At 40.9% G+C, this 25,218-nt stretch overlaps 1 protein-coding gene across 1 annotated transcript in view; it reads right to left on the bottom strand.

Annotated features, from left to right (window-relative positions):
- TGDS (TDP-glucose 4,6-dehydratase) overlaps positions 1-25,218 on the bottom strand; it is a 256,503-nt gene that overhangs the window by 10,354 nt on the left and 220,931 nt on the right. The window contains 3 exon segments of the mRNA XM_085622129.1: positions 12,124-12,221; positions 14,075-14,133; positions 21,449-21,614. Of these exon segments, the coding sequence (XP_085478255.1) occupies positions 12,124-12,221; positions 14,075-14,133; positions 21,449-21,614 (323 nt within the window).

The following is a 25,218-nucleotide window of genomic DNA, read 5'->3' as shown; positions in this document are numbered from 1 at the left end:
CAGGAGGCGACAGAAATCCCGGGCACACAGGGCAGCACACAGAATCCTCCGCTGGAACCACAAGCAGGTAGAACACCCCCATGCATTATTTAAATGTAACCCTCATACTCCCAATGTTCTTCATCACTGTCCTATCTGTAAGCAAAGATGAAAGGTAATGACTATCCCACAATTCCCCTACCTAAGTAATTTTCTGCAACGGGGGTAAAGCCACCTAAGACCAGGCAGGTATAGCCATGGGGGGGTGGGGGGGATATGTTCAGTGGAGAGGAAGAGTAGGCCTAGGAGTAATGCAGATCACCGTAAGTAATCCTGGGAGTAATGCAGATCACGGTAAGTAATCCTAGGAGTAATGCAGATCACCGTAAGTAATCTCAGGAGTAATGCAGATCAGGGTAAGTAATCCTAGGAGTAATGTAGATCACCATAAGTAATCTCAGGAGTAATGCAGATCACGGTAAGTAATCCTAGGAGTAATGCAGATCACCATAAGTAATCTTAGAAACAACTCCATTTCCGACATCATCCCAGTTTTTACAAAGTATGGCACATCAAAGGAGAACACATGGCTTTAAACCATCCAGAGATATTATATCTTTTTTCATATTTCTTTGTTTGGTTTTAATTGTAAACATTATACATGCCGGCAATGTGGATCCGATCCACAGCTATACATGGAGTAATCAATGACATGAGTGCACCATTCCACAAATACATACAATGGAAGTTTTCCTATCAGCTTTCAATTAAGCCGTTTCGTGCTGAGCATGGGTGGGGTTAATGATTGTAAATTGAGTAGGACCCCACAAGTGAGGAGGGGTAATGGTGAATGTGTTTTACGAGCTGAGGGGTACCACGATTATTGCTAGGGGAAGCACTTTACTATCAGGAGTTTGGGATGCCGTCAAAGCTGTGATCAGTGGCCATGTCCTTTGTGTAGACGTCTTGTGCTATATATGCATGGGGACACGCCACGTCCTGCACTATCAGGGTGGGCGATAGTTGCCTTTCGCTTCCAGTTTAGAGATGTACCCATCCCGTTTGGTGCCATCTGATCCTCTCCTCCCTCTCTGCTGGTGTGGCGTCATGTCACCCGCCTCTGTCAATGGTTCATTGGTGTAGGTCACGTAGTCAGCTACCCTTGTCTGGTGCCTGGTTGGCTTTCCACACCATTGCTATTGCTATTCACCTCTTGTATAGCGAGGGGGCTAGGTCAATAAACATGCACACGATTGTCTTTCTTTGGTTTTGGCATCAGTCTGAGCAGGCAGAGTTCAGGGGTGCCCGCCACCGTCCGGTTCACCAGGTCGGACACCGTCTCAGCCTGAGAATCCCACATCGAGACAATCTGAGGGCATGTCCCGACCATGTGGTAGAAGCCTGCCTCTCTTTGGCGGCACCTGGGATAGTTTGAAGATGCCCCTTTTTACAAGCACTGTATACCTTTCAAGGTGAGGTACATCTGGTGGAGATAACTGAACTGCGTGTATTAGAATCTTGGGTTCCTTGAGACTCGTTTGGCCTGCCCTATGATTTTCTGCCACAGTCCGTCACATATCTCCCAACTTAGGTTTCCCTTCCACATGGCCCTGTATAGTAGGGCGAGCTGAACTCTCTTGTGCATTGAGAAGGCTGTATAGGGCTGTTATGGCTGTATGCCATATGACATAATCCCCTGGAGGAGTGCAGATGTTGGCAGCTCCACCTGCCCTCGTCCTCAACTGGCCCTGATCTCGTGCGTTATGGCTTCGTAGGTGAGGAAATATCCCACAGCTATTTTGTGCATGTCTTGTATATCTGGGAATTTGTGCAGCCTCCCCTTCACATATAATCATTTCACTTGGGTCACCCCAGCACACCGCAAGGACTCTGTCTCATGCCCCAGCTGGATGTCGCGTAGTTCAGGGATTGCCCACAGATCTAGTATTGGAGCATGTGGGGGTGGGGACCTACGCAGGTGAAGGAATTTTTCGCTGTAGTCACGACCTGCAGTTTTCGCTGTACTCATGAGCATGGTTTCAGAACTTACCTGATTAGTCGGGCCATTAGCCATGCCAGGATTGAATGGCCCCTGAAGGTTTCTTTCACTTTCGTCCTTTTCACACAGAGCCCCAGCACCTAGCCAGTGCATCAGCCACTGCATCTGCCCCACAAGATTTTACACCTCATAGAAATTGGGTTATTGACTGGGGGGTGTAAAACCCTACTCAAGCAACAACCACAATTCATGTCACGATGAAACGCAAGCAAATGTCTAATTAATCCATGCTTAACCCTCTGGTAGCCAAACGACAAAAATCCCAATCAGTAGGACGGGAGATATATAATTTTAAAGGTTCATGTTAAAATAGTACTTAAAGACATAAAGCACCAACTATGGTTATCTGGTCATTCTGGACCGGGATAAAGACACAAGTTCAGGACAACCACGACAGAGTGTGGGCTGGATCTAGGGATGAATTTAGTTGCGTTGAGAAATGCACCTTGAATCCTGGTAGCAGAGTGTTGCGCCACATATCGACAGTCTCAAGGAGTGATGAAAGGTACGCCTTGGGGATGCGCTGTGCAGTGGCGGTTTTGTTGAGCTGCAAGGCTGCGATGTGGGCTTTCGTCACGTCTGTGTCTGTTCTGATGAGGAGCTGCAAGGACCACATTGGGGAAGTGCTGCACAGCAGTGGTTCCTATGAGCTGTAAGGGCAGCAGTACAGGTTTACGTTGTGGCTGCGTTGTTTTTGATGAGGAGATGCGAAGAGCTGTGTCTGATTCTGGTAAAAACCACACATAGGATAGCAGAGCTCATTTAGTCCCACTTCCAAGAGTCCAGGACTGGAGGGACACTACTTGAGGTTGGGAAGGACTCACTGCAGGCAGAGTCCAGGTGAAGGGGTCAAGATGGTGGGATCCTTTTCTGGCACTGAAGCTCTGATCAGGAGGGCACCCAAATAGCCTTTGCATTCTCTCTGGTAGTACTGGTTTCAAGATGCAGGTCCAGTCCTCCTCACTCTTGACAGCAGACAACACGGAATCAGGGTAGCAGAGCAGTCCTTCTTGCAGCAGGGCAGCACACCTGTCCTCCTTCGAAGACTTCCACAGGTTCAGAAGTGAACTGAAGAGTTGGGTCTGAAGATCTACTATTTAAACCTTGTGCCCATCTTGAAGGGATAGAAGCTGCCAGAGTCCTTTTGCTCCAGAGGAGTCCGGAATTTCCTTTCTCCCTGGCCTGGCCACAGCTTGTCTGTGGGCACAAAAGACTATTGCGAAACCCTTTGTGAGTGTGCGGCGACAGAGCATATGTGATGCGCAAGTGTGGCAGATGATAATTCCTCCCCCTCATCGTGACACAGTTGGCTCATCCTGACAACAACTATTCCCTTTTTGTCTTACTGTCTGGGAGTAATGCACAAAGATCAACAGCCAGCTGCACCTAGTCATGGTGACCCCAGGACAATGGCTGCAGGCACCAAATAGTTAGCACTAGAAAATATCAACTTTCTAAAAGTGAATTCTGAATTGTGACTCAAAACCCAACTTTACCATTAAAGAGAGTTTTAAATTAGAATTCTTTAGAGACCAGACACTGCTTTAGTACCTGCTCCCAATTGAAAATTATCACTTATTAAATGTAAAAAGGCATGTTATGGTGATATGTATAGCGCACTTTTCACTCATGAGGGTACCCAGACAACCCACTGTTATCCTATAGGAGAGGTAGGCCCTCTAGTAGTGAAAAATGACTAAGATTTTCACTACCAGGACATGTAAAAGTTAAAAGTACATGCCCACTTCTAAAATACACTGCAGCCTGCCCGATGAGCTGTTTAGGCCCAACCTTGAGGAGGCGTATTAAAAAGGAAGATTTGGGCCAAGCAAAATGCTTATTTTTCCAGTGCAAAATGGCAGTTTTAAAACTGCAAATTTAGGCTGCAATGGCAGGTATTAAAGTATATAGCAGGGGTTGGTGAGCTACTTAACTGCCTTGTATTCTCAAGGATAGATTATTGTTGATTTTAACTGCTGTGCCGGTAATGTGCTTGTTGTTGCCTAGCCCTATAATTTTGTATTACATGTGATCTTCCCTAAAATGTCTTTAAACATATTCATGCCCATACTCATGACAAAGGTCGTGTCCTTGATTAAATTTGGGCTGTTAACATTGGTATTTACAATCTTTATATTTTCCCTTGTTTGTGCTTAGACATTTAATCATACATATCCCTTTCCTTAAAGCAAGGCCAGCCTAAATTAAAAAATAAAAATGAATGTCCGGCTATTCTTCAATGAATGTCAGTCAATATAGAAGGCGTTATCACTACCTCAAGTTATTCTATGTAAGGCTTAGAACCATGGTTACGGGACACTCCAGACATGCATGACTCTAACAGAAAAAGTTGTTCTTAAACGTAGGAAACCTGCCCCTTTTTACTCACAAAAATTAATATACCCAAAACTAAATTTTAACAATTAGAATGAAAATGTGGGAAAATCATACAATAGAAAAAAATAAACAGCTGAAGCAGACTCTAAATCTGAAATGTCTTATTATAAACGGATGATCTTTAATGGAAAACATTCCTACTAAAAAAGTAAAATGACTATCATGGGGAAATAAAAAAGATAATATTTCACATTATTAGTGAGTTAGTTGATATTTCTAGGGACTTTGAAGAGATCTCCGCTTCACAATCAGCTCACATTATTTTATTGAGATGATATCTGCTCTACGAGATGAGATTGATCTACGTCACTAGCTATTGCAAATTCAATACCTATGAATGCTTGTCTAACAGCTTTTGTACAACTCTCACAGAATGAATGCAAGCTTTTTTTTTGTATCTGGCTCTTTGTTAGACACCATCCCAGTTTAGATTTGTAAACTAATGTGCCAGGTGATCATAACTCCAATGGTCACCATTCTCAATTCCAAATTAAAGCAAGGAGTTGTAAAACTTGTCTTTTAAGAATGCTACCACTATCCCACTACTAAAACACTAGGTGTAGACCGTCTATTATGAAACACCTTAGCCCAATTTTCATACAGCCTGCAGGTGCCAAAATCTTGGAATACCACGTCACTAAGCACATTTGCATTTATTGGCAAAACAATAACTTGTTGGATGATTTGCAGGCGTGCTTCCTTCCAGGCCATGTCTGAACTGGGGTGGCAGAGTGGGCTAAAGAACGGTGATGGATCAAACCCAGATCTGTTGACTGGGTGTGAGTGTTTGATTGGTTCTGATGCTCCGTCCATCACCACCCCCTTTTGTACCGCTTGTTCGCCATAAGTTGGCAGGGTATGCTCAGACGTGAGTCCCTTGCTCACTTTGCCACTGGATTCAAGCAAGCCTGGCTGAAGACGGCTGAAATGCCAGAAACCGGTCCTAGGAAGCTTGTTTCCGGTCCAGGGAAGTCATGGCTTGGCAGTTCGGGCTGGACTGTTCCCATGAGGCACAGGGTCAGACTGATTTGCATGTCTGAACTGGGGTGGCAGAGTGGGCTAAAGAACAGTGATGGATCAAACCCAGATCTGTTGACTGGGTGTGAGGGTTTGATTGGTTCTGATGCTCCGTCCATCACCACCCCCTTTTGTACAGCTTCCTTCCAGCCTATAGCAATGAGTCGGTCCTTCTCTCCATTATTATCTTAGAAGGAATTGGATCAAGCCATAGCAATGAATTGACGTCACTGGATTTATCAGCAGCATTTGACAGGGTCGATCATGCACTTCTACTTGGCCGTGTCATGGCAAGTGGTATTGAGGGCACATCTTTACAGTGATTGCGTTACCTTCTCTGCAGACAGTCAGGCTATAAACATCTCATCTTATAATGTGCAGCAACTCATAAGTTTGTTCTGAAGTACTTGAGGGCTCCTCTATCTCATCTCATCTCTTCAATAGCTATATGAGCCCCTAGTAGAAACCGTATCCAAACAGGGCATTAGAATTTACATGTCGGCTAATAACACACAGCTAATGCTGTGCCTAGATAGCAATTTCACTTCCCACCAGGCCTTTCAACAAACTATGAAAAGAAATTCATTTGGCACTGGATAGGTAACAATAGGCTTAAGATTAATGCAGAGAAAAGGAAAGTTATGGCCAACAATGGCATAAATGATTTATGGCCTGATTTCTATTGGCCAATTCACGTTAAGATTATGCTAACTCCCTCTATTTGGTACTCCTGGAATATCTGCTTTACAAACTAAGTTATCCAAAACACTGCTGCATGTTTAATCCTAGGGGATCTTCAGTCATCCTGCACTAGCCCAGTACTCTCCCACCTTTACTGGCTATTGATTAAGCAAAGTATCAATTTTAAGACTCATATTTTTCGTGCAGCACCATTTGATAATGCCCCATTGTTTATTAGCAGTCGTTTGAAGACATACCCTCCTAATAGACTCTAATGTCTGCTTCATCTTACCTACTTGTTTCTCAGTTTCTCAGTTTAATAAACAGATGACGGGTGGCCACAGATTCTCTGTATTCTCTGCCAACCTTTGGAATTCCTTACTCAACAGATGGTGATGAAAAATCTCTCCTTAAATTCAGACGCTAAAACTTGGCTTATCCGACAGGTATCAATTTCTTCATGAGGCGCTAGTCTAGTTTTTTCAGGGCTTTGCTTTCTTCTCTGTTGTTCTGACTCACATTGATTCAGAATCAAGAGACCCATGGCATTCCTGAGCTTTATGAATGAGGCTTCTTGAGCTTCTGAAGTTTCTGGACCACTGGAACACTAAATGAACCTGAACCACTTGCAGCAGGGAAACCCTAACTGTAAAAGGAAGCACTAGCCGATGCAGAAACTCCCTTGGAATGCATTTCATTCCATTTAGCTTAGGAGACCTCCACTCCCTTGATAAAACACTTGGTCTACTAATGCAGATAAAGAAGCAACTTCAGTCCTCCGAGCTTCTCCTTTTGTGCCTGCTAGAATAGCAACCATTGTCTCTTGCATGGTAATGCAAAACGTTTCCTCTTGAAGTGGAGCAATCCCTGCATGCATATTGTTACGTCCACAATGCCTCCTCTTTTGTCTTTTTGCTACCAGGCTAAGAGATGTTACAGAATATATTTCCACATGGCAACTGATCCATACCTAGTGCATTCTCAACACCAAATTAAATGACCCCTTTTCTGGATCAGCTATTGTGAGACTATACTAAAATGTGGAAACTGGAAGTGCCCTGCTTAAAGCACCAAATCTATTGGCAAATCTCCATTCTAAGCCTGATTCACACTTTAAACAAATGGATTAAGGCATCAGCATGACCTAAACAAAAAGCAAGCAATACACCTCCATATCCAGAAGTCATATCCTTACTCCTGTTAATACTCTCCCAGAATCACCTTTTCCCTAAGCCTGGACACCTCACAGAGAATGAAAACAATCGAAAGAACGTGCTCTCATAATTGATATTTAATAGAGGATGTGACCTAAAGGCTAGAGCGGATGACCTCAAAGCCGAGGATATGGGATAGAGTGTTGGCAGGGAAATGTAGGTCAGTCTGCAACGCAACTGGTGCTCATGTAAAGTACTCTGATGCCTTCGTATCGAATTTGCGCTAAATAAAGCTAAAAAATAAATACCATTGAGACAGAGCTCTCAAGATACATCAAATCATAAATCCAGTTACTAAGGATTAACAGTTTTCCCTTACCTTGGGACACAGAATGCACGGATCGGTGGATCCGGAAATCAGGAAAAACAACCTCCCTCATGGGATGTTTCAAATGTATTTTCCTCTCTCATCAAGGATCTTAGGAATGGGGAATGGATGGTGAGTCTGGACCTCAAGATGACAATATTTCCTTGACATCAAAAGCTACTTCAGTTTGTACAGCAGAATGAGACTTTTGACTTCACTGCTTTTCTCTTCAGTCTGTCCTCAGTAACGTGGTGTTTCACCAAAATAATAAAACCAATCCGAATTCTTGAGAGCAAAAGGCATGAAAATGATCGCCTTATGATCTTCATGTCACAGAATCCCCAGATACCTTTGAATCCCCTGGTGACAGTGTTAGATTTGTTGATGAACCTCCTACAAATGGCCAGAAGTCAAACTATGTGTTTAGAGGCAAATGCATTTCTTAGGCCTCCAATGTTCCCTGGATGTAGGTACTGAGATACCAGGGATGGGGAGGGAAAAGCTTTGAAAGCTTTTGCAGGTTTCCCTCTATTGTGCCGGAGCAAGGTGGTCAAGGGTCTGGCACAGAAGCCTTATGCAGCCCTTAAAGCTCAGCAGCCAGGTCCAGTGTTTCTAAGCCTGCGGTTTCTGCATCCTTTGTTTTGAAACAGAGGGGTTTGGGCTATACAGAATGGCCAGAGGCAGTATCCCCCTGTGGATACTGCGCCAGCTCACTTGTAAAGATTCGCCTTGGTTTCATAGAAGTTTGGGGAAAGTGTCACTACAGCAGTCGCTTACCAAATTAAAAAAAGCCTAAGAAGTAGGAGCTTGGGAAGCACAGACCAAGCATCAAATATCTTCGAAATGGGTGGTTTGGGGGCTTCTATGCTGTGATACAGGGCATCTGACAGCACTGCAGGGCTCACCAAATAGTGAAGATTCTCTATTTGTGACCGGATTGGTCATATGCTGATCTGTTGACTCTCTCCAAAGAAGGAAAGCATCAAATCCAATTGTAGTCTGACCACATGGAAGCTCGGAGTAACAGGTATCTTTGGGGTCTTGCTGGATTTGATAAGTGAAATTAATGCAAGCACATTTAAGTGGGAAGCCATGTGCAGCAATCAGTCCACAAGAGGGAACTCTACACATTGTTCAACCTAACTATTTCTTACGTCACCTTTCCCGGCAATCCACAGTTAGTAGCATTCCAATGCCTGAGCACTATGAAAACAGAATAAGGGCATTTACGCAGTAGTTAATATTAAGAAACAATGCACTTTAGTCTTAGCTCCCACCTTTTCTGTTATTAGCAGAAGCATGCATAAATATTGACAGGTTTGGGGCTCTACATTCAACAGGTTTTTTGCTTTTAATCCTATTTCCAGCACATGGCTTGAAGGGACAGCTAATATATTAACTAATAAAACAGTTGCCTCTGGTCCTAAGATAGAACATAACCTTTCCTAGAGTTCACAACAGAATGTTTTTATTCTATTAAGGGCACAGTGTGACAATTCTCCTTCCCCTTCTTGGATGAGGTGGTGGGACACCATGAATTTCCTTTTTCATACAAGTTAATGTCTCAATATTTTGAGCTCTTTGATCTGCTGTAATGATAATGGAATGAAGAAGAAATCAATTTATTTAATGAATTGGTAAGTGATTTGACAGTTTTGTTCACTGAAACAAACGCACAAGAATAAAGAAGGAAAATCACTGCTGGAAAGGAGCAAGTGGAGAAGATACTGAACTGTCACGAGAGGAGGACAGCCTCACTGAGAGGAAGATGGCAACATTCACAACTTTTTCAGACACATTTCGTCTTTAAATGACCACCTAAAAAGGCAGTCTGTACAAATTTGAACCCAAAATCAAATGTGCTAAAAGTTGTAATTCTTCTATTTTGCTTTGATTACTTCATCGTTTCGTAGCATTAGGACACGTAAGAGTGTCTTTTATCTGTGGACCACCTTACCTTGAGTCTCCAGAAACAGGGAATGTTGATATTTTCATTCTCCTTTAATATTTAAATTCCCTAGACTGCCCTTCTTGGGGCCGCCCTTGTGTTGTAGAGGTGCAATAGGTAATGAATAGGCACATAGAATCTCACAGGATATTACCTCATTAAATGAAAAACTGAACCGATGTGTGAGAGAAGGCGGAGGCATAAATGGCGTGATATCAGGATACTTGCAGAAATGTAATTTCAGAACAGTCAATTTGAGTTAGGGATAGAAGAGAGCCAGGCCCAAGAAAAACAGTTTGAGGAATGTCATGAGTAAAAGGTCAACAATGTATCTACCACAAGAAAACACGTCATTTTTCACAACCTCTCTTTCGTAGAAGGGTAATTTGCATGCCTGGTCTCGTCTAAAGCCATTCATGAAACCTCAAAAGAGGACCATGGTTGCAACTGGAACAAAAAAGGTCACTTACCTGTACTTCAGTTCTACAACTTATGTCTCTTATAAGTCTTATTTTGTATTATTACAGACTTTCATTCAAAGCATTAGCCACTGCAGTCAATCCACTTCAAACGTGATCAGAAATCAAGCAATTACATGGGTAGCACAAAGCTCCACTTCTAAGAGCCATCTTCCGATTTTATAACAATTTTAATCATGCTATACCCCAAATGAAAGGAGGAGGGTACACTCGTAAATCTATGAAATAAATATATTGATTCTTGAGACCTGGGGCTACAGCCAAGTATAATTTTCTTCTGCTGCACTGAGTGCTTCATAGACACAAAAAGTAGGAAATAGACAAGCAGAAGGTGAGGGTGCACCAGGCCTTACTGAAACCTATACTGGAGCACCTCATGTCCCAATCTGTTTTCCTTCCTGGACTGCACATCTAATCAGTAGTGATGTATGACCGTAGAGTACTTCTGTCATATGCTTTACTGGTATCCAGAAGAAGCCCCAGAGCATAGAGTGCTACAGAAATACACATTTTTCAAAATACAATTGCCACCTTTATCACTTTTATTGTGTCTTGTTGAGTCTTGCATCCAGCCATGGGTACCACTGAAGACAATGTGGGTGACAGAAGAGGTGACAGTAGAGTGATCTAAGGAATGAGCATGGCTTAAACAGCTTTGCAAAACTTAAGGACGTTGATAGTTTCCGTATCAATATAAGTGATGTGTTTGATAGAAAAGTAACCTGCAGAGAACAGAACGTACGCACATGCTGAAATTAAACCAGCGAATCCGTGTTTGGAAAGAGATTGTGTCTTTATTAGTTTAAACAAATAAAATGAGCAGCTAGTCTGATTTTCAAAAACCTTTAATTAATTGTCTCATAATAGTAAAGGCAAATTCTGGTAGTTAGCAAATGTAAAAAGCTTTCCACTGGAGTGGAAGGAGTCTAAAAAAATGTGGTCAGGGTTGCAGCCAAATCGAATTGAAGTTCTTATGAAACTTTTGGGTAAACCTATGAGGCGTTTGCAAGACTTTGTTTTTTGTGAAATTTGGTGCATGGTCCAATAGCGTAGGAAGACTGTATTCCACTTACTTTTCTTGTTTAAATAACTGCTAAAATTAACTGCGCTCTGTCTTAAATGTTACAAATTTGATGCGTGCCTTTGCCCATCAATATTGAGCTCTCATTAAGGAGCTGATCGAGTAAACGGAAGAAAAGAGCAAAATAAATCTCTCATGCCTCAATCTTTTGTGAGTACTGGGATATAGTTCTGTGTTCCCACCTCTACTTTGGGACTGCAGTCAAGCGGATGAGAGCCGTCAAAAATGTAAGGACTGCTTCAGCCAAATGTACCAGAAGGTAGACTTTGAGTAAAACTGGATAGAGACCTCTATTCTTCCAACAAAAGTGAAAGCTTCTCTATAGCAGATCCAAAGCTTATAAGAATAGAGGGTGACTTCACCACAGTGAGGTCCTCCTGCCAGATTGGTTCCATTATCGTCCTCAAAACACACACAAAGACATGTTTTTTACCTCTCTCAGCAACAGAATAATCATAGCTGTTGTTATTTGATTGTTGAAATGGAAAAATCCTAATGTAATTTGGAGGAAAGTCCTTGAATGGGCATCGTCTGTCCTTCATCTCGTAATATATAATTAGCCCATTCACCCTGTGTCTGCTAATCATCATTTTCATCTATTACTTCACCCTCTTCTTGCAGACAGTTTTAGTATCGACAACTTGAACATCAGAAGAAAAAGGGTCAGAAGGGGGTCCAGTAGGGAAGACACAAGTCAACAGAAATCATTAAAGCAACCACCAGTACAAAAAGTGGAGAATGCTGTGTTGCCATTTAAGCGAAACCCTTACGGCTAATCAGAAAATAAACCTCAGAAACCTGGATGATCCGTTTACAGGACATAAGCTTGTATTTTTCAAGCATCCTTAACCGACTTGTCCGATTTGAGATTTTCATATAGCCATGGCACACTTGATGTATACAACTAACAAATGAAAACATTCAAAGATTCATATACAAATCTTCTAAGAAAACATCTTACTTGTTTTCTTTAAACCGTCCTCCCAGGTAACTTTTGGTCTCCATCCTAATTGGTGTATTTTTTCTAGCTTCATTGGGTATTTTGCATCATGAGAAGGACTAATAAAAAGAAACGGCATTTTACAATGTAGTAGACGTTTTTAAAGAAAAGCATCATAAACTTTAAAATAATTACAAACATGGAGAGGAGGTAACTAGATCGATCATTTGTGGGATTTTTTTTCCAGAAAGAGTTTTAGCAAAGGAAAACAGCACTGAGTTTTAAGTAACATTTCCACTAACCTGGGGACAACAATAGAGAACCCATTATCTGACTTAAGGTACAAACACACTGAAAAACAGTATTTTTGCCCAGAAAAGTAATGACTATAAAAAAGTATGCATTCTAGAGATAACGATCCATAAGGGATGAGAGCTGTAGCCATGAAGCAAAACAATGATTATTACAAAAAGATCATGTGTAAGAAAACAGCAGGACCCAATAATAAACCTGGCATAATTTGGCATGATTTCCCCAGTCATTTTAACTCTGGCCTCCTGTTTTTGACTGTGTGCTCAACTTCGTTTCTGCTGGTGTTAGGACTCTGGGCACTTTACCACTGCTGACCAGTGCTGAAGTGTCCAAAATGTAATGGCCATAATTGGCATATTTGATTTACTAATGTGTTTCTAGTACCATGCACTGGGTGGGCCGAGGGCCTGTAAATCAAATGCTACTAGTGGGCATGTAGCAAGGATTGTGCCACCCACATGAGTAGTCTTTCAAACCTGTCGCAGAGCCTGGTGTGCAGTTTTTAACTGCCATATAGTCCTGGCATCTGCATTTGTGAAGTTCTTAAACCCTTTGTGTGCTACTGGATATGGCAAATGTTTCACATTTTAAACGTGAGAACATGTTGAGCAACTGTCCAATCTTGTTTAAAAGGAGAATCATGCCTGCTATCCAGGTGCTTACTAAAGATCATGAAAGCAGTAACTAGTAACTCAAAATGTCCATGATGGCCCTACCCTTGCAAGCACGGAGCACTTTTGAACTGTCTGCATCTTATTGGCATGGAGAACTTTAGACCATTGGGGGCAAATCGGAAAGCAGTACTTGGTTATCCAAACTGCCCTTGATGGTCCCTATACTGGTGGCCACCCAAGTAAGGAGCCCCGGTTGTCTCAGTCGTACTTTCCAAGCACAGACCACTTTAACTCAGTGCAGTAATGATGAGCTAAAAACTCTTTTAGCCCTAAGTGTCATATAACCATGTGCTGCCTCGAGGTCTCCATGAGTAAGGATTTGTGTCATGGTCCTTATTCTGGCGACCAATTAAGTATGCAGCACCTTGTGTTTCCAGCACGGTGTCAGGAAGCACTTTCCACTGTAAGCACTTTAGATCTATACGATGCTATGTGGTTGGGCCTGTGTGAGGCGAAAACGTAGACATGTGTTTTGCCTTGTGGTTTTCACGACTAACGTCGGGAGTTAAGCGAAAGTACATGTGCGATGTCTGCTGGGGAGCTTGATTCCCACTAGAGGATCACAAACTTGATATTTTCCTCTTTTATGAAATATTGATTGTATCAGGTCTTATATTTTATATTTGCTATTTCTGCTGAGATGTTATAATTTTAATTAACTGAACATCAATAAACTTCAAACGGAAGCACAACAGGGATGCGATAGCTATCATTGTATCTAAAAAGCAGGGATCACTGGCAAAGTGGTGGAAATGTAATCTGAGTGACAGAGGGCAAAGGAAATGGTTCGGCTATGAAGGCACTTAAAGATCAGACAGAAAAAAGCAAGCCGGAGTGGAAAAGGTAGCCAGCTAAGAGCACCAAGATGAGGTGAGGTGTGCTTTAATTAAAAGATGCAGCATGTTAGAGTATTCCTTACTAGAGACAACAGCATACAAGCAAGTAATACGGTTGAAATTAACAAACAAAAAAAGCTAATTCCTTACCGGTCATTCACATACTCCACCCATTCTTCTGCCTCAGAGTCTGAATTTGTCTTTTTTATCTGACAAAAAAACAGCAATCTGTCAAAACAAGGCACATCTTTCTTATGGCAGCGTTAATACAAAGTTCGTAAAATGAAACTTCCCGTTACGTTTTTGAAACCCACAATAATGCCCTGATTAAGATCCATGTGGATGAACAAATACCACATGGAACTGGTCCAAACATGGAAAGCACCACAGACTACATTCTTAGCTAGAGCCATTTACACATGTTCTATCAGGGAACATGGTTTTGGCTCTCTGCACATGTTCTGGTCACATAGGCAAATAAAATGTGAGCCATTACAAACGGGAGGTACAACAACTAAAACAATTGTACAATCAACAATTTTTTTTTTTTAAAACACATTAAATATAATACAGGGCAAAACAGGACTCAGAAAATGCACTAAGGTCAAATTGTGGATAGCAGTGACCACAATTTTTCAAAACCTGCTGTTTGTAAACCCCAAACACGGACTCTGAAAGTGGGAAAAAGGAAGCAGGGCCTTTGACATATAATTAGTGCGATGCACCCGGCTGATTGTTTGGTTACTCATGTAGATGTTTTATGACGGTCACTTATTTGTTAATTGTTAATGGATGTCTCACTGGTGGTGGGGTATGTGCTTATTGACAGTTAACGCTATTTGCTGTAAAAAAAAAAACCTCATATGCAGCTTTTTATGAATGAGGACCTTTAGGAAAAAAAATTCTCAATTTCTTCTTCGAAATTTTGCATTTCTATTTGTGATGATCTCTCATGTGTTCCTGCTGCGGTTGTACATCTGAAGATCCGGATCCATTTTAATACTATCATCCGATGGGTTCTGTGAGATTGAGGTTCAGAAGCCTACTGTAGTCTGGAAATGTTCCAGGCTTATTTTACTTTCCTATTCCTACGACTGACTGCCCAATGCCTTCCCACAGAAGGGAAATTATTGTAACGACCGGTGACATATGTATACTGTACTCTCGCACATTGCTGTATCCAACATTGTTTAACTTCTCTTTCTTTTACCAATAAAGACATTGGACACAAAAACACAATCATTAGTGTGGTTGGCTTAGCCTGACCTTATGTCTTGGAAAAAACAATCTTATGCACAAGCATTACCAATTACAGTTACTGTTCGGTGGTGCCTGGGGCCACGTTGTAAATTGCAGCGTGCATTTATGGTACAGTCAGGTTTGTGCTTACTGTCCTGGGTTTATGAGCACAAGAGTGGAAGTCTGCAACCTAAAACAGGAAGGCCACAAAATGCATCAAAATTTTATCTGTACTTTGGAGGGAAATCTTGTTTATTGATTACATTCTGCAATTGCAAGTAACTCAGGCTTGTTCCCAAAGTTATGAGTTTGCAGGTCGGAAAGCGGAAGTCCGTAAGCCCAAAACATGACGAACCACCACAAAATGTCATCACATAGGCTCACAAACCTCCTGTTACAGTCTCACTAGCTCAGTAAATTGCAGAAGACGGATGTCTCATGGGATAATTCGTTCTTCATCTTCCACTATACAAAATACTTTCTATTGGAGAAAAAAAAGCCCTGCTATTTGTGCATTGCCATCATTCTGCCTTCCAAAGGAGTTACTTGAAACACATCTATGGGACTTGAAGACGACCATGGCTTCCTCTGCTAGGGAAGAGGGGACACGAGTCAGAAGAAGGCACATCAGAGACTAGATTATCACCAGCAGCTTCATCTTCTGCATAAGTCACTGATGTGGCAGATAATTAATAAAACCAGGATGCAACCAAACAATCTTGAGCTTAGGAGTATTTTTGCTCTAGTACATTTTATAAATAGCCTACTTTTCTAAAAACAAAATGGTGGAAACTCATCACATAAGCAACAGTGTGTATACAAATCCTAGGTCTCCAATAAATAAGTACAATTTTAAAATATAATAATCACTTTAGATCAGGGGAGTGCCCTAAAAAGAGGTGTACGTGTAGATATAGGTCCATGGTGTGCCACTAAAAATAATTTACAGTTAAGAATTCAGATGCTTGATCAACAACCGACAACGTCATGCAGATGGATTTTAGAACTGAGAACAATTCTGTTTCTGTTTCACACTGCAGGTGCCAAACATTCCATTTGAAATGAGGGGACTTTTATCGGAGTTTTGTATTTTGAAACAATAGTGGGTCCCCTATTGTCATTTGAAGCATCTGGAAATTACTTTTTTTTAAGGATAGCAAAAACTCCAGTCTATAGTTATAAACATGCACATTATTGGAAGAGCTAGGAGGATAAAAGAAAGGTGCACGAATGCTTAAGAATAAGCATGAGTTTGAGATTACTAGCAGAGATTTATATACAATCATTGAGTTAAAGGTAAGTACCTGTTGGTAGGCATCCAATAGTCCAAGTTCATGTGTCTTCTCTATATGCTTCAATTGTTAAGTAACAAAGGTGACTTGTGTTAATAATCTGTGCCAAAGTTACATGGAAAGGTTTTAAAAAGTAGAAGGTTACCACATCGGATAGGGCATGATAATTCCACCAAAGATGCATAAATCCTTCCTGGCATGTAGGCAAGAAGCCACCATTTGGAAAACACTGTCATACCTACTGTGAACTTGGGAGTCATTTTCCAACTCTATGGTTCTAACTTGTGCAGTCTTCGAGCAACTCTATGATTGTAGTCATCTTGAGTATACCATCTAGTGAAAACTAAAAGTAATGGGTGTCTTGTATTTTTCAGTTTGACTTATTAAACTCTGTGGTTGTACCCTAGGCAAACTTTAGGTAACTCTATGGTTGATGCCATCGTTGGCATATAATATGATAACGCGGTGATAAAAAGAGGTTGCCAATTAGGGTCACAATCTATCTGAAAATGTAATTATAAAATTTCACAATTTGGCGATGCCCTAAACGCATTTAGAAATCTCTTTTATCAAATAAGCACTTTTTAAAATACAACATTAGGAACATAAGGAATCAGAGCCCGAGACGAAGTGAAGTGAAAACTATTGATATTGGGATGTCAACAATAATAACAAATCTTTCAATGTTAAAATGGCATTAGCACAGACTGTAACAAATCGAAATTTAATGATGCACAATTTGTTAAGTGTACTAATCAATGTAAGTAGTTTGTGTAATGATGATTATGGTATTACATGTTGAATACAATGATGTAATTGTATAAAGAATACAGGAATATGTAGCACAATCGTATCCTACAACTTTGGATAAAATCCAATTCAGTAAGGTCAATCACTTAATCAGTGATAAGCAAGAGGAGAAGATAAAGATAAATGGAAAGTAATCATTAAATTGCTGTAATAAATCAAATGTTATTTAAATAATCTGAGTTATATAGACCTTAAAGTAATAGACATTTCTGTAAATCCGAGTCAGCAAAGTGACCTTCCCCCAGATCTGACAATCAAGGAAGCTGCAATTTGTGAATGCATGCACTGATGTCAACACAGCAGCCTGGCAGACGCCCAGAACAGGCAAACTCTCATTACAACCACAACAGCAACCTTGACCGCTGGTAGAATGGGGGCTTCATGCATTCAAATGGCTGCTTCTTGGCCAGTGATTCACATTTTGATGCAAAAGACTATCGACCTTGAGGAGTCCCCCTAGCCTTGCCCTTTCTGCTCTAGCAAACCCACAAAGAGCTGGCCATCCACACAATGGGCCTTTGAGCGGTTGATGTAAAAGCTTAGCATCATTCCAGTGTCAAGGCAATGGAGCCTCTTCTCTTCTTTAAAGGAGTGAGGTGGGGGCAAAAGACACATACAGAGTGAGAACTGGCTAACATGGAAGGAAATCTCACAACTTTAGGTAGCAATGTCAACTTGGTCCTCAATACTAATTTTCCAGAAAGAAAATGGAGTAAGGCAGGTCACTCACATGGTATGCAGAAGGATTGCGATAAGTAAGACTGTTTTTTTAGTGTTAAGAGCCTTAAGGAACAGTTGTGCATAGGCTCAAAAGGTGTGCATATTAGAAATGTCAAGAAAAAGTTCAGGTCTCAGTGAGACATAATAAACAGCTGGGGGAGGGGAGTGGGGTGGAAACGTGTCTCAAAACTTTTTAAAAATGCATCACAACCAGCAACTTTAACCAAAAAGTCGGGTAAATACAGAAGAGCAGGAAGGACTGACAAATATTCTTTCAATGTGCCCACCATAAGGCCTTGCTAGGACAATGAAAGAATAAACAAAAGAGCATGAGAAAGTTTGGCCCATAAGGTGTCAGTGTTCCGAGCACCACACCAAGCAACAAATTTGTACCAACACAAAAAGCGGAAGAGCATCTGGAAGCAAAGATAACATCAACCACCTTAGTTGTCAAGTCAAACACATTTAGTTTCCACTGCTCAATCTACATGCAAGAAGGTGTAGGTTGCGGAGATTTGGATGCAGGAACTAGCTCTGTTGCGCCCTCCCTAATTTAAAGCCTGATGGGAGGAAAAAACTCATTATCAGGATCTCTGGGTGGGTATCACAGTCTCCTGACTCAGACTGGGGCAATGACAATGACTTGGGCCCAATCTATCTTGATCTTCCTCAGAACTCGAGACGGGAGAGGTAACAGAAGAAATGCATACAGAAGTCAGTCTTCCCTTTCAACCGAAAAGTGTCTCCTAACGAGAGCCTTGTGGGAAACTCCAATTAGCAGAAATGTTGACATAGACAATCTTGATGGAGGCTAATAGATTGAGTGAGGGCGTATCCTATTGATCGAAAATACCGTAGGATGAAAACACCACTCGTGGTCTGCCACATGATGTCTACTCAACACATGTGTTCTGGTATTCAGGGACCCGCTAGGTGGTTGGCGACAAGGATGAGGTTCTGAAGCTCCAACTACCTCCAAATTGGTATAGCCTTGTGGCACAGGATTCATGACCTCAACCTGTCCTGCATACTCAAGTGCCACATGACAGTTGTGTTGTCCGTGAGGTCCTGCACCAGTCTTCCTTTGATGGATGGCAGGAAGGCTTTCAGTGCCAGGCAGATTGTCTGAAGCCCTAAAGAATGATATGAGAACAGGCTTTCTGTCGGGGACCAGAGGTCGCTGATCTTCATCGCTCCCAAATGGTCCCCCTGCTTTTCTCCCTTTCCATTGCTGACCTACCGAGAATATTAGCTACATCAAAGGGTCTCAGCCCAAAAATGGATAGTATCCATATAGCATGCCTCTTATAAGCAGATAACCTTATCATGGATATGACAAATAGGCCAACACAGGAAATTGAATTTATTCTTGTAGTACTGTAATAAGAAAATGTAAGTGGTAAATACGGAAAAGACCAAGTGGTGAAGGGCTTTGGCAAAAAATCTGTAAACGTTGACGTACTAAATTAGAAACAGTCAACAAATACAAGTATCTAGGGGTATGGTTTGAAAAGAGATTAATGTGGAACGAACATATTGAATCACTCAAAGTTAGAGCTGAGGCATCAATAAGTGGTCTTAAAAAATGCAATTAAGGTTATGGAGATATGTCCCTAAGACCAGTAATAACTGCCTATGGGGCCATGATCCGTCCACAATTCCAGTATGAAGCGGAGTTGCTAAGCCTAAGCTCCAAAATGAATTGGGAATATGAAGAGAGGAAATGTTTGAAAAGCTTGTTGTCATTACTGAGGTCCTCAATGTCTCTGGCAATAAGACTGGAAACAGGAATACGATTTTGGAGCTCTCTGGCTTATGCCAAGGCGATAAGATTCTGATAATGCCTGGAATCAGGAAAAGTACAAAAGATATAATTACTGTGCAAAAACGAGATCACACAGTGTGAACTGAAGTGGGCCAAGGGCGTTAGAAAATATCTGGAATTAATATGTAGGAAGTTTGTTCTGAATATAGGAAGCCATAATCTGCAGATCGGAACCAGGAAAGGTGAGCTATGTGTATACATTAAAAATAAAGCCAGAGAACATGATATACAGTATTAACAGGGGAAGACACCTGTCGAATCTATGCAAAACTCATCGCAAAATGAGGAGTGGTTTCCTTATGTGGAAGGATTACCTAACCACAGGATCAGATCTGAGATTTTAAGACTAAGAAATGGTCTAAATTCGTGCCATAGTAACAGCAAGGTAAAAATTGAAATGATGAATGAACCTGAAAAATGTACTTGTGGATTAAGGGTAAAGTGTGACTGTTTGCACATCCTCATGGACTGTATAAAGTTTCAGATACTATGGAAAGTACTTTTAAAGTTACTTTTCCTCAAATACGGCATTCAAGAACGCAGGCAAGCTGTGGCACTTTTAACCGACATGTGATATCTGGATGTGACGTGTGCCTTGGGAAGATTTGCAGTAGCTGTTAAAGGTGTTTTCTTAATCTGGTCCTTTTTTTTTAAATGTATAAAAGGAATGGTCACATTTTATCTATGAATTGTATATCATGAATTGTAATATTGTTTTCTATACAAGTTGTATGATGAGATCTTAATTGTATACATATGTATTATGATGATCAACTTAAACACAGTTTTAAGAGGTTTAAAGACTAAAGTCCAAATACAAAATTTTGGGACTGACTGATGTATGTTTGTAGTGCTTACAAGAGCCTTAAGATTGTATGAAGCAGTTTTTATATCTAAATCAATTGGGGAAGGTAGAAGTTATTTCTCTGTGGGCTAACTCTACTTCAAACAAGGAACTCTACAACTAAAACCAAGAGAAAGTCCACTCTTGTTTTCAACTTAAACCCTTTAACTCTTCAGAAAAGACATCAAAAATTTTAATAGGTCTCTCACCCACTATAATTTAGTGGAATGAGTCATCAGCAAGTCCCCGCGTGAATGTGGATGTATTCACCTCTCAGCTCGAGTAAGCTATTAAGATCATGTTCAAAAAGAGAGAATTGCCTAACAGAAATATTCCATATACTGAACATTTCTGTATTTTCAGCCTGTTTAGTACTGGCCCTGATGGGGGCACACTCACTCACACTCTCGCTCTGTGGTTTAAATAATCAGTAGCAAATTCACAACACTCATACATACAACATACTAACCGCTCAGATATTTTCAGGTCGCTATATGTAATTTGAACAGGTTTTACACCCTAATGCTCTGGAGACGAGTGGACCTTATAGTCACATTTTCCTCAAACGTTTGGTACTTGTCCTACTCAAGGTCCCGAGACTCTGCTCTGTTTCTCTGATGGCACTGATTTCAATTTAAAGTTTGGATTGTACATGGCTTGTGCAGAAAGGCTTTGTTAGTACTGGTCATTTGTTAAAGGTAAAATCAGGCACAGTTTGAAAGATTACAAAAGTACCATAATAATTCTTGAAGAAAAAAAAAAATCAAGCCCAACACTTTCACTAGCTGACTTACCAGCCGTATTAGCTCTTTCGCAATTTGTCGAATGGAGATCTCAAAGTCTGTTCCAATATTGTATATTTCCCCAGGCTTTCCATCTTTTAGAACTGCGAAGAATGCTTCCACTACATCTGTGGCATACAGAAAATTTCTAATTTGACGTCCTGTGCCATGAATGCAGCTAATTGAAAAAATGGACAGTAGGCCATTAATGATGCTCAATAAAAAGAACACACTATTACTTTATCTACGCAAACTCAATCTACACAAGGCAATGGTTCACTCATGATTTGACATGTAAAAGACATGGCTAAACACATATGAAACGTCGTGACCCTGGCATAACTAATCAAATTCTACAGATAATTGTTTTGGGTGACCTGTAAAGAATCACTGCCTCAATATTACCAATGTCAAATAAAACCCTTTTCATGTTGAAGTATACTATTACTGCCATTACATAGGCAGCAGTTCCTCTGATTCGTTTAGAAGGTGATTCAAAGACATAGTGCCTGTTTTAGGGGAGGACAGTACAGGTAAACACGCATTGGCAAAGCCAATAGTTTTTGCCTCTGTGAAATCTATTGGTTTTGTCAATGTGGTTTTAAGACCCATTGCATAGCATCTGACTCTAAAGCTAGTGTTGAACACATAATAACACTTGTTTTTATTGTTCAGCCTTAGTATGTCTCACCTACCATATAGTGAATCAGATATTAATATTAGATATGAATATTTGTTTACAATTCATCTCTTCCATTTGCTGTGAAATATTAGGCCCTTCTTTGAATAGAATAAATGATTGTTTCTTGGGGAAGTATTCTATTTTTGTGAGAATTTATTATGTCAAAGATATAACCCTCTTCAAACAACACTTTGAACATCTAGTGGATCTTACGTAAAAGAAGCAGCAAGCTCATCTTTCAATGTATAGGTGGATACTGAAGGTCATAAATGAAAGGTGAACATCTTAACTTGTAACACTGGATAACTTGGGCATACTAGTGTTATATCATTTCTACCTAAATACAATAAAAGCATGAGAATAACGTTAGTTGGAGTAGTAATTCTTTTTGGAAAATACTGCATTAACAAAAACAAAAATCAAATTCCCATTAGACCTACAGGTCGAATAGGTTAATGTTGGTATACTTAAATGGTCTCTAGTCAGCCTTATTTCTTAGAGTAGGGAAATAAATATAGATTTTGATCCAAATAATAATAGTCACTAATGGTGGGAATAATTTTCAAGGCCTAATTAAGACATTAAATCTGGCAATGAGAATAAGTTTGCAATTTCCCATAATTCTTTCTTATTAATTTTAAATCCTCCAAGATGTCTGGCAATATTTAGTCAATAGTCATTAACAATAAGAAGTAAAAGGTTTCAATGTAATTGCCATATCATTTCACTTTTTTCCATCCCCTGCAAAGAAACATGAAGGAATTCACTTTGAGTGCTGTACACCTTGAGTTTAGCACTCAAATGCAGAGTGTGATATAGTTTTGCTGCATTAGTGGCACAATAAAGCTACATCTTAGCACTGCAAAAACGTTGGCATTACCATCAGCAAAATGCTGGCGGTAATAGAGAGAGAAGAAATTTAATAAAGTGTGGAGTAACTATGATCCTGTGTATTCCTCATCAGTTTTGTTGAAACATTCATAATCTAGAGGTACATTTAAGTTACTTGATTTATAAAAGTTAATATGCTTAACTGCTCGACATAAGACAAGTAATCAAAGAATGAAAACACCAAACAATGACCTGTGACAATTCAAAAAGTACAATAAAAAAGGTGCTACAAAGCATTATGATCATGCTAGCGGAAAAGAAAGGTAACTGGGAAACAACTCATGAGGAGACTATGGAACAAGATCTGAATGTAGTTCCAAATCCTAAGAGCATAGACCCAGGAAGATGTTTTTCTTATTTTCTCCTTCCGGCAGTGTTTAGATTCTAATCTAGCGATATTGGAGTCCATCATCTATTTTTGACTACCAGATACTGTTAGTTTCTTAGCTAGGCACACAGGCGTCATTGAGTAGAGTGCCTTCCAAGTGATGCAGCTGAATTTGAACATAAGCCTGGCTTTCATGGGCAGCCATTGTAGATCCTCAAGTGCAAGGGTTTGGCTTCAGGTTTCTTTAGCCCCTTGATGAGCGGTGTTCTGCGTGAAGGATGCCTTTCAAGGAAGCAAGATTGGTTTCTGGGATGCCATGGACCACGGACATGTCTCCATCTAGGCAAGAGTGGACTAAGGCTTGCATTGTCATTCCACAATCTTCTTGTGGTAGAAAATGTTTTATTTCAATATCGCCGATTATTCCTTAATTGCAGAAAATGGCAAAACAGTTTGGCCTGGCAGTAGTGCCATGTATATATACACACATTAAGTCATGTACCTTAAAATGAGCGAATGGACCTGTTTTCTGTTGGAGACGGGTTTCAATCTTAAAAGATCCCAGTAACTCACAATTTTCTTGCTGCCACCACTAGTGAGTGTAAATAAATCTATACACCTCAAATTAATTTGAGAATTGGTACGAAGGACATGTGTAGCCCAAACGCATTTTAACTGTCTTACAATAAAATTTGTAACCAATCTCTACTAAATGACCCTCTATGTGTAAATCAGAAAAACACTTATCAGACACCAGAATCATGAGTGCAGCGTCAGTTCCTATAGACGATGGAGACTCAGGCGTTCCATACCCATGCAGGACCCTACACAATCCTGTATGCACAAGGCTATGTGCCTAAACTGAACATTAGGGGACCAATACCGAGCTTTATTTTGTGTGAGGACACTGATTTCAATGGCAGTTAGATAAGGCCTTTAGTACCCGTTTTTCATCACTGGCTATCTGCTAGACTGTTTTTACACTAACATCACGCCAAACAAGCCCCCCCTCACCTGTACTAACCACTCCCTCATCCACTTTGACATACACCTTAAGCACCAACAAAGACACAGTCCACCCAAAACTACCCAATGCAACTGGAATGCAATCTCCAAGGTAACCTTGACCACAGAACGTCTAGATCACCACACAATGAACAACGATGACCTCACCTTGTTCATCACCAACTTCAAATACTGGGTCACCTCCTGCGCCGACATCCTGAAACCACTCAAAACCACAACCCCCTCACTGACCAGACTCAAGCAAGTTGTACACCACTTATCTATGGCTCACCAATCACCATTGCTAACAGCTGTAACCCGGCTGCTGAATCACCCACAAAACATCAGTAACAAAGAAACCTACAAATAAGCACTTCAACACTACCACCAGCTACTCAAAGCCGCCAAGTGCTCATTTGCGACAGAGGGGAATAACATAACAAATAACTCTAAGGAGTTATAGTGAAAGAATTTGCCTCCGCTACCACCAGCTCAACAACTGTCAACAATTCTCAGGATCTCTACTACCAACTCGCTCTTTACGCAACCTACAACAACTTCGCCCCCCAACTGGACCCATCCACTCTTGCAACCATCCATCACGACGATGGCAACACAGAAACGGCTCTGTCCAGCAGGTCCAATACCACCCCCACAGAAACAGGCCCCATCATGCGCCCATCCACTCATGTGTTTCCCTTGGGCCCTTGCCTGCACTTTGCCTTCTCCAAAGATCTCAAGCCTATCTGCACTGCCTCACCTTGCTACCTTTCCAGGTGACTTGAAACACACCACCACCCTGCCGCTACTGGAAAAAAACATACAGCAGATCCAAGTTCACCAGCAACTAAGGACTCGTCTCCCTGCTACTCTACC

Source organism: Triturus cristatus, chromosome 8 (assembly GCF_964204655.1).
Source record: "Triturus cristatus chromosome 8, aTriCri1.1, whole genome shotgun sequence".
Taxonomy (NCBI): Eukaryota; Metazoa; Chordata; class Amphibia; order Caudata; family Salamandridae; genus Triturus; species Triturus cristatus.
Note: the sequence above shows the minus strand (reverse complement) of the source record. Positions and strands in the feature narration are given on the sequence as shown.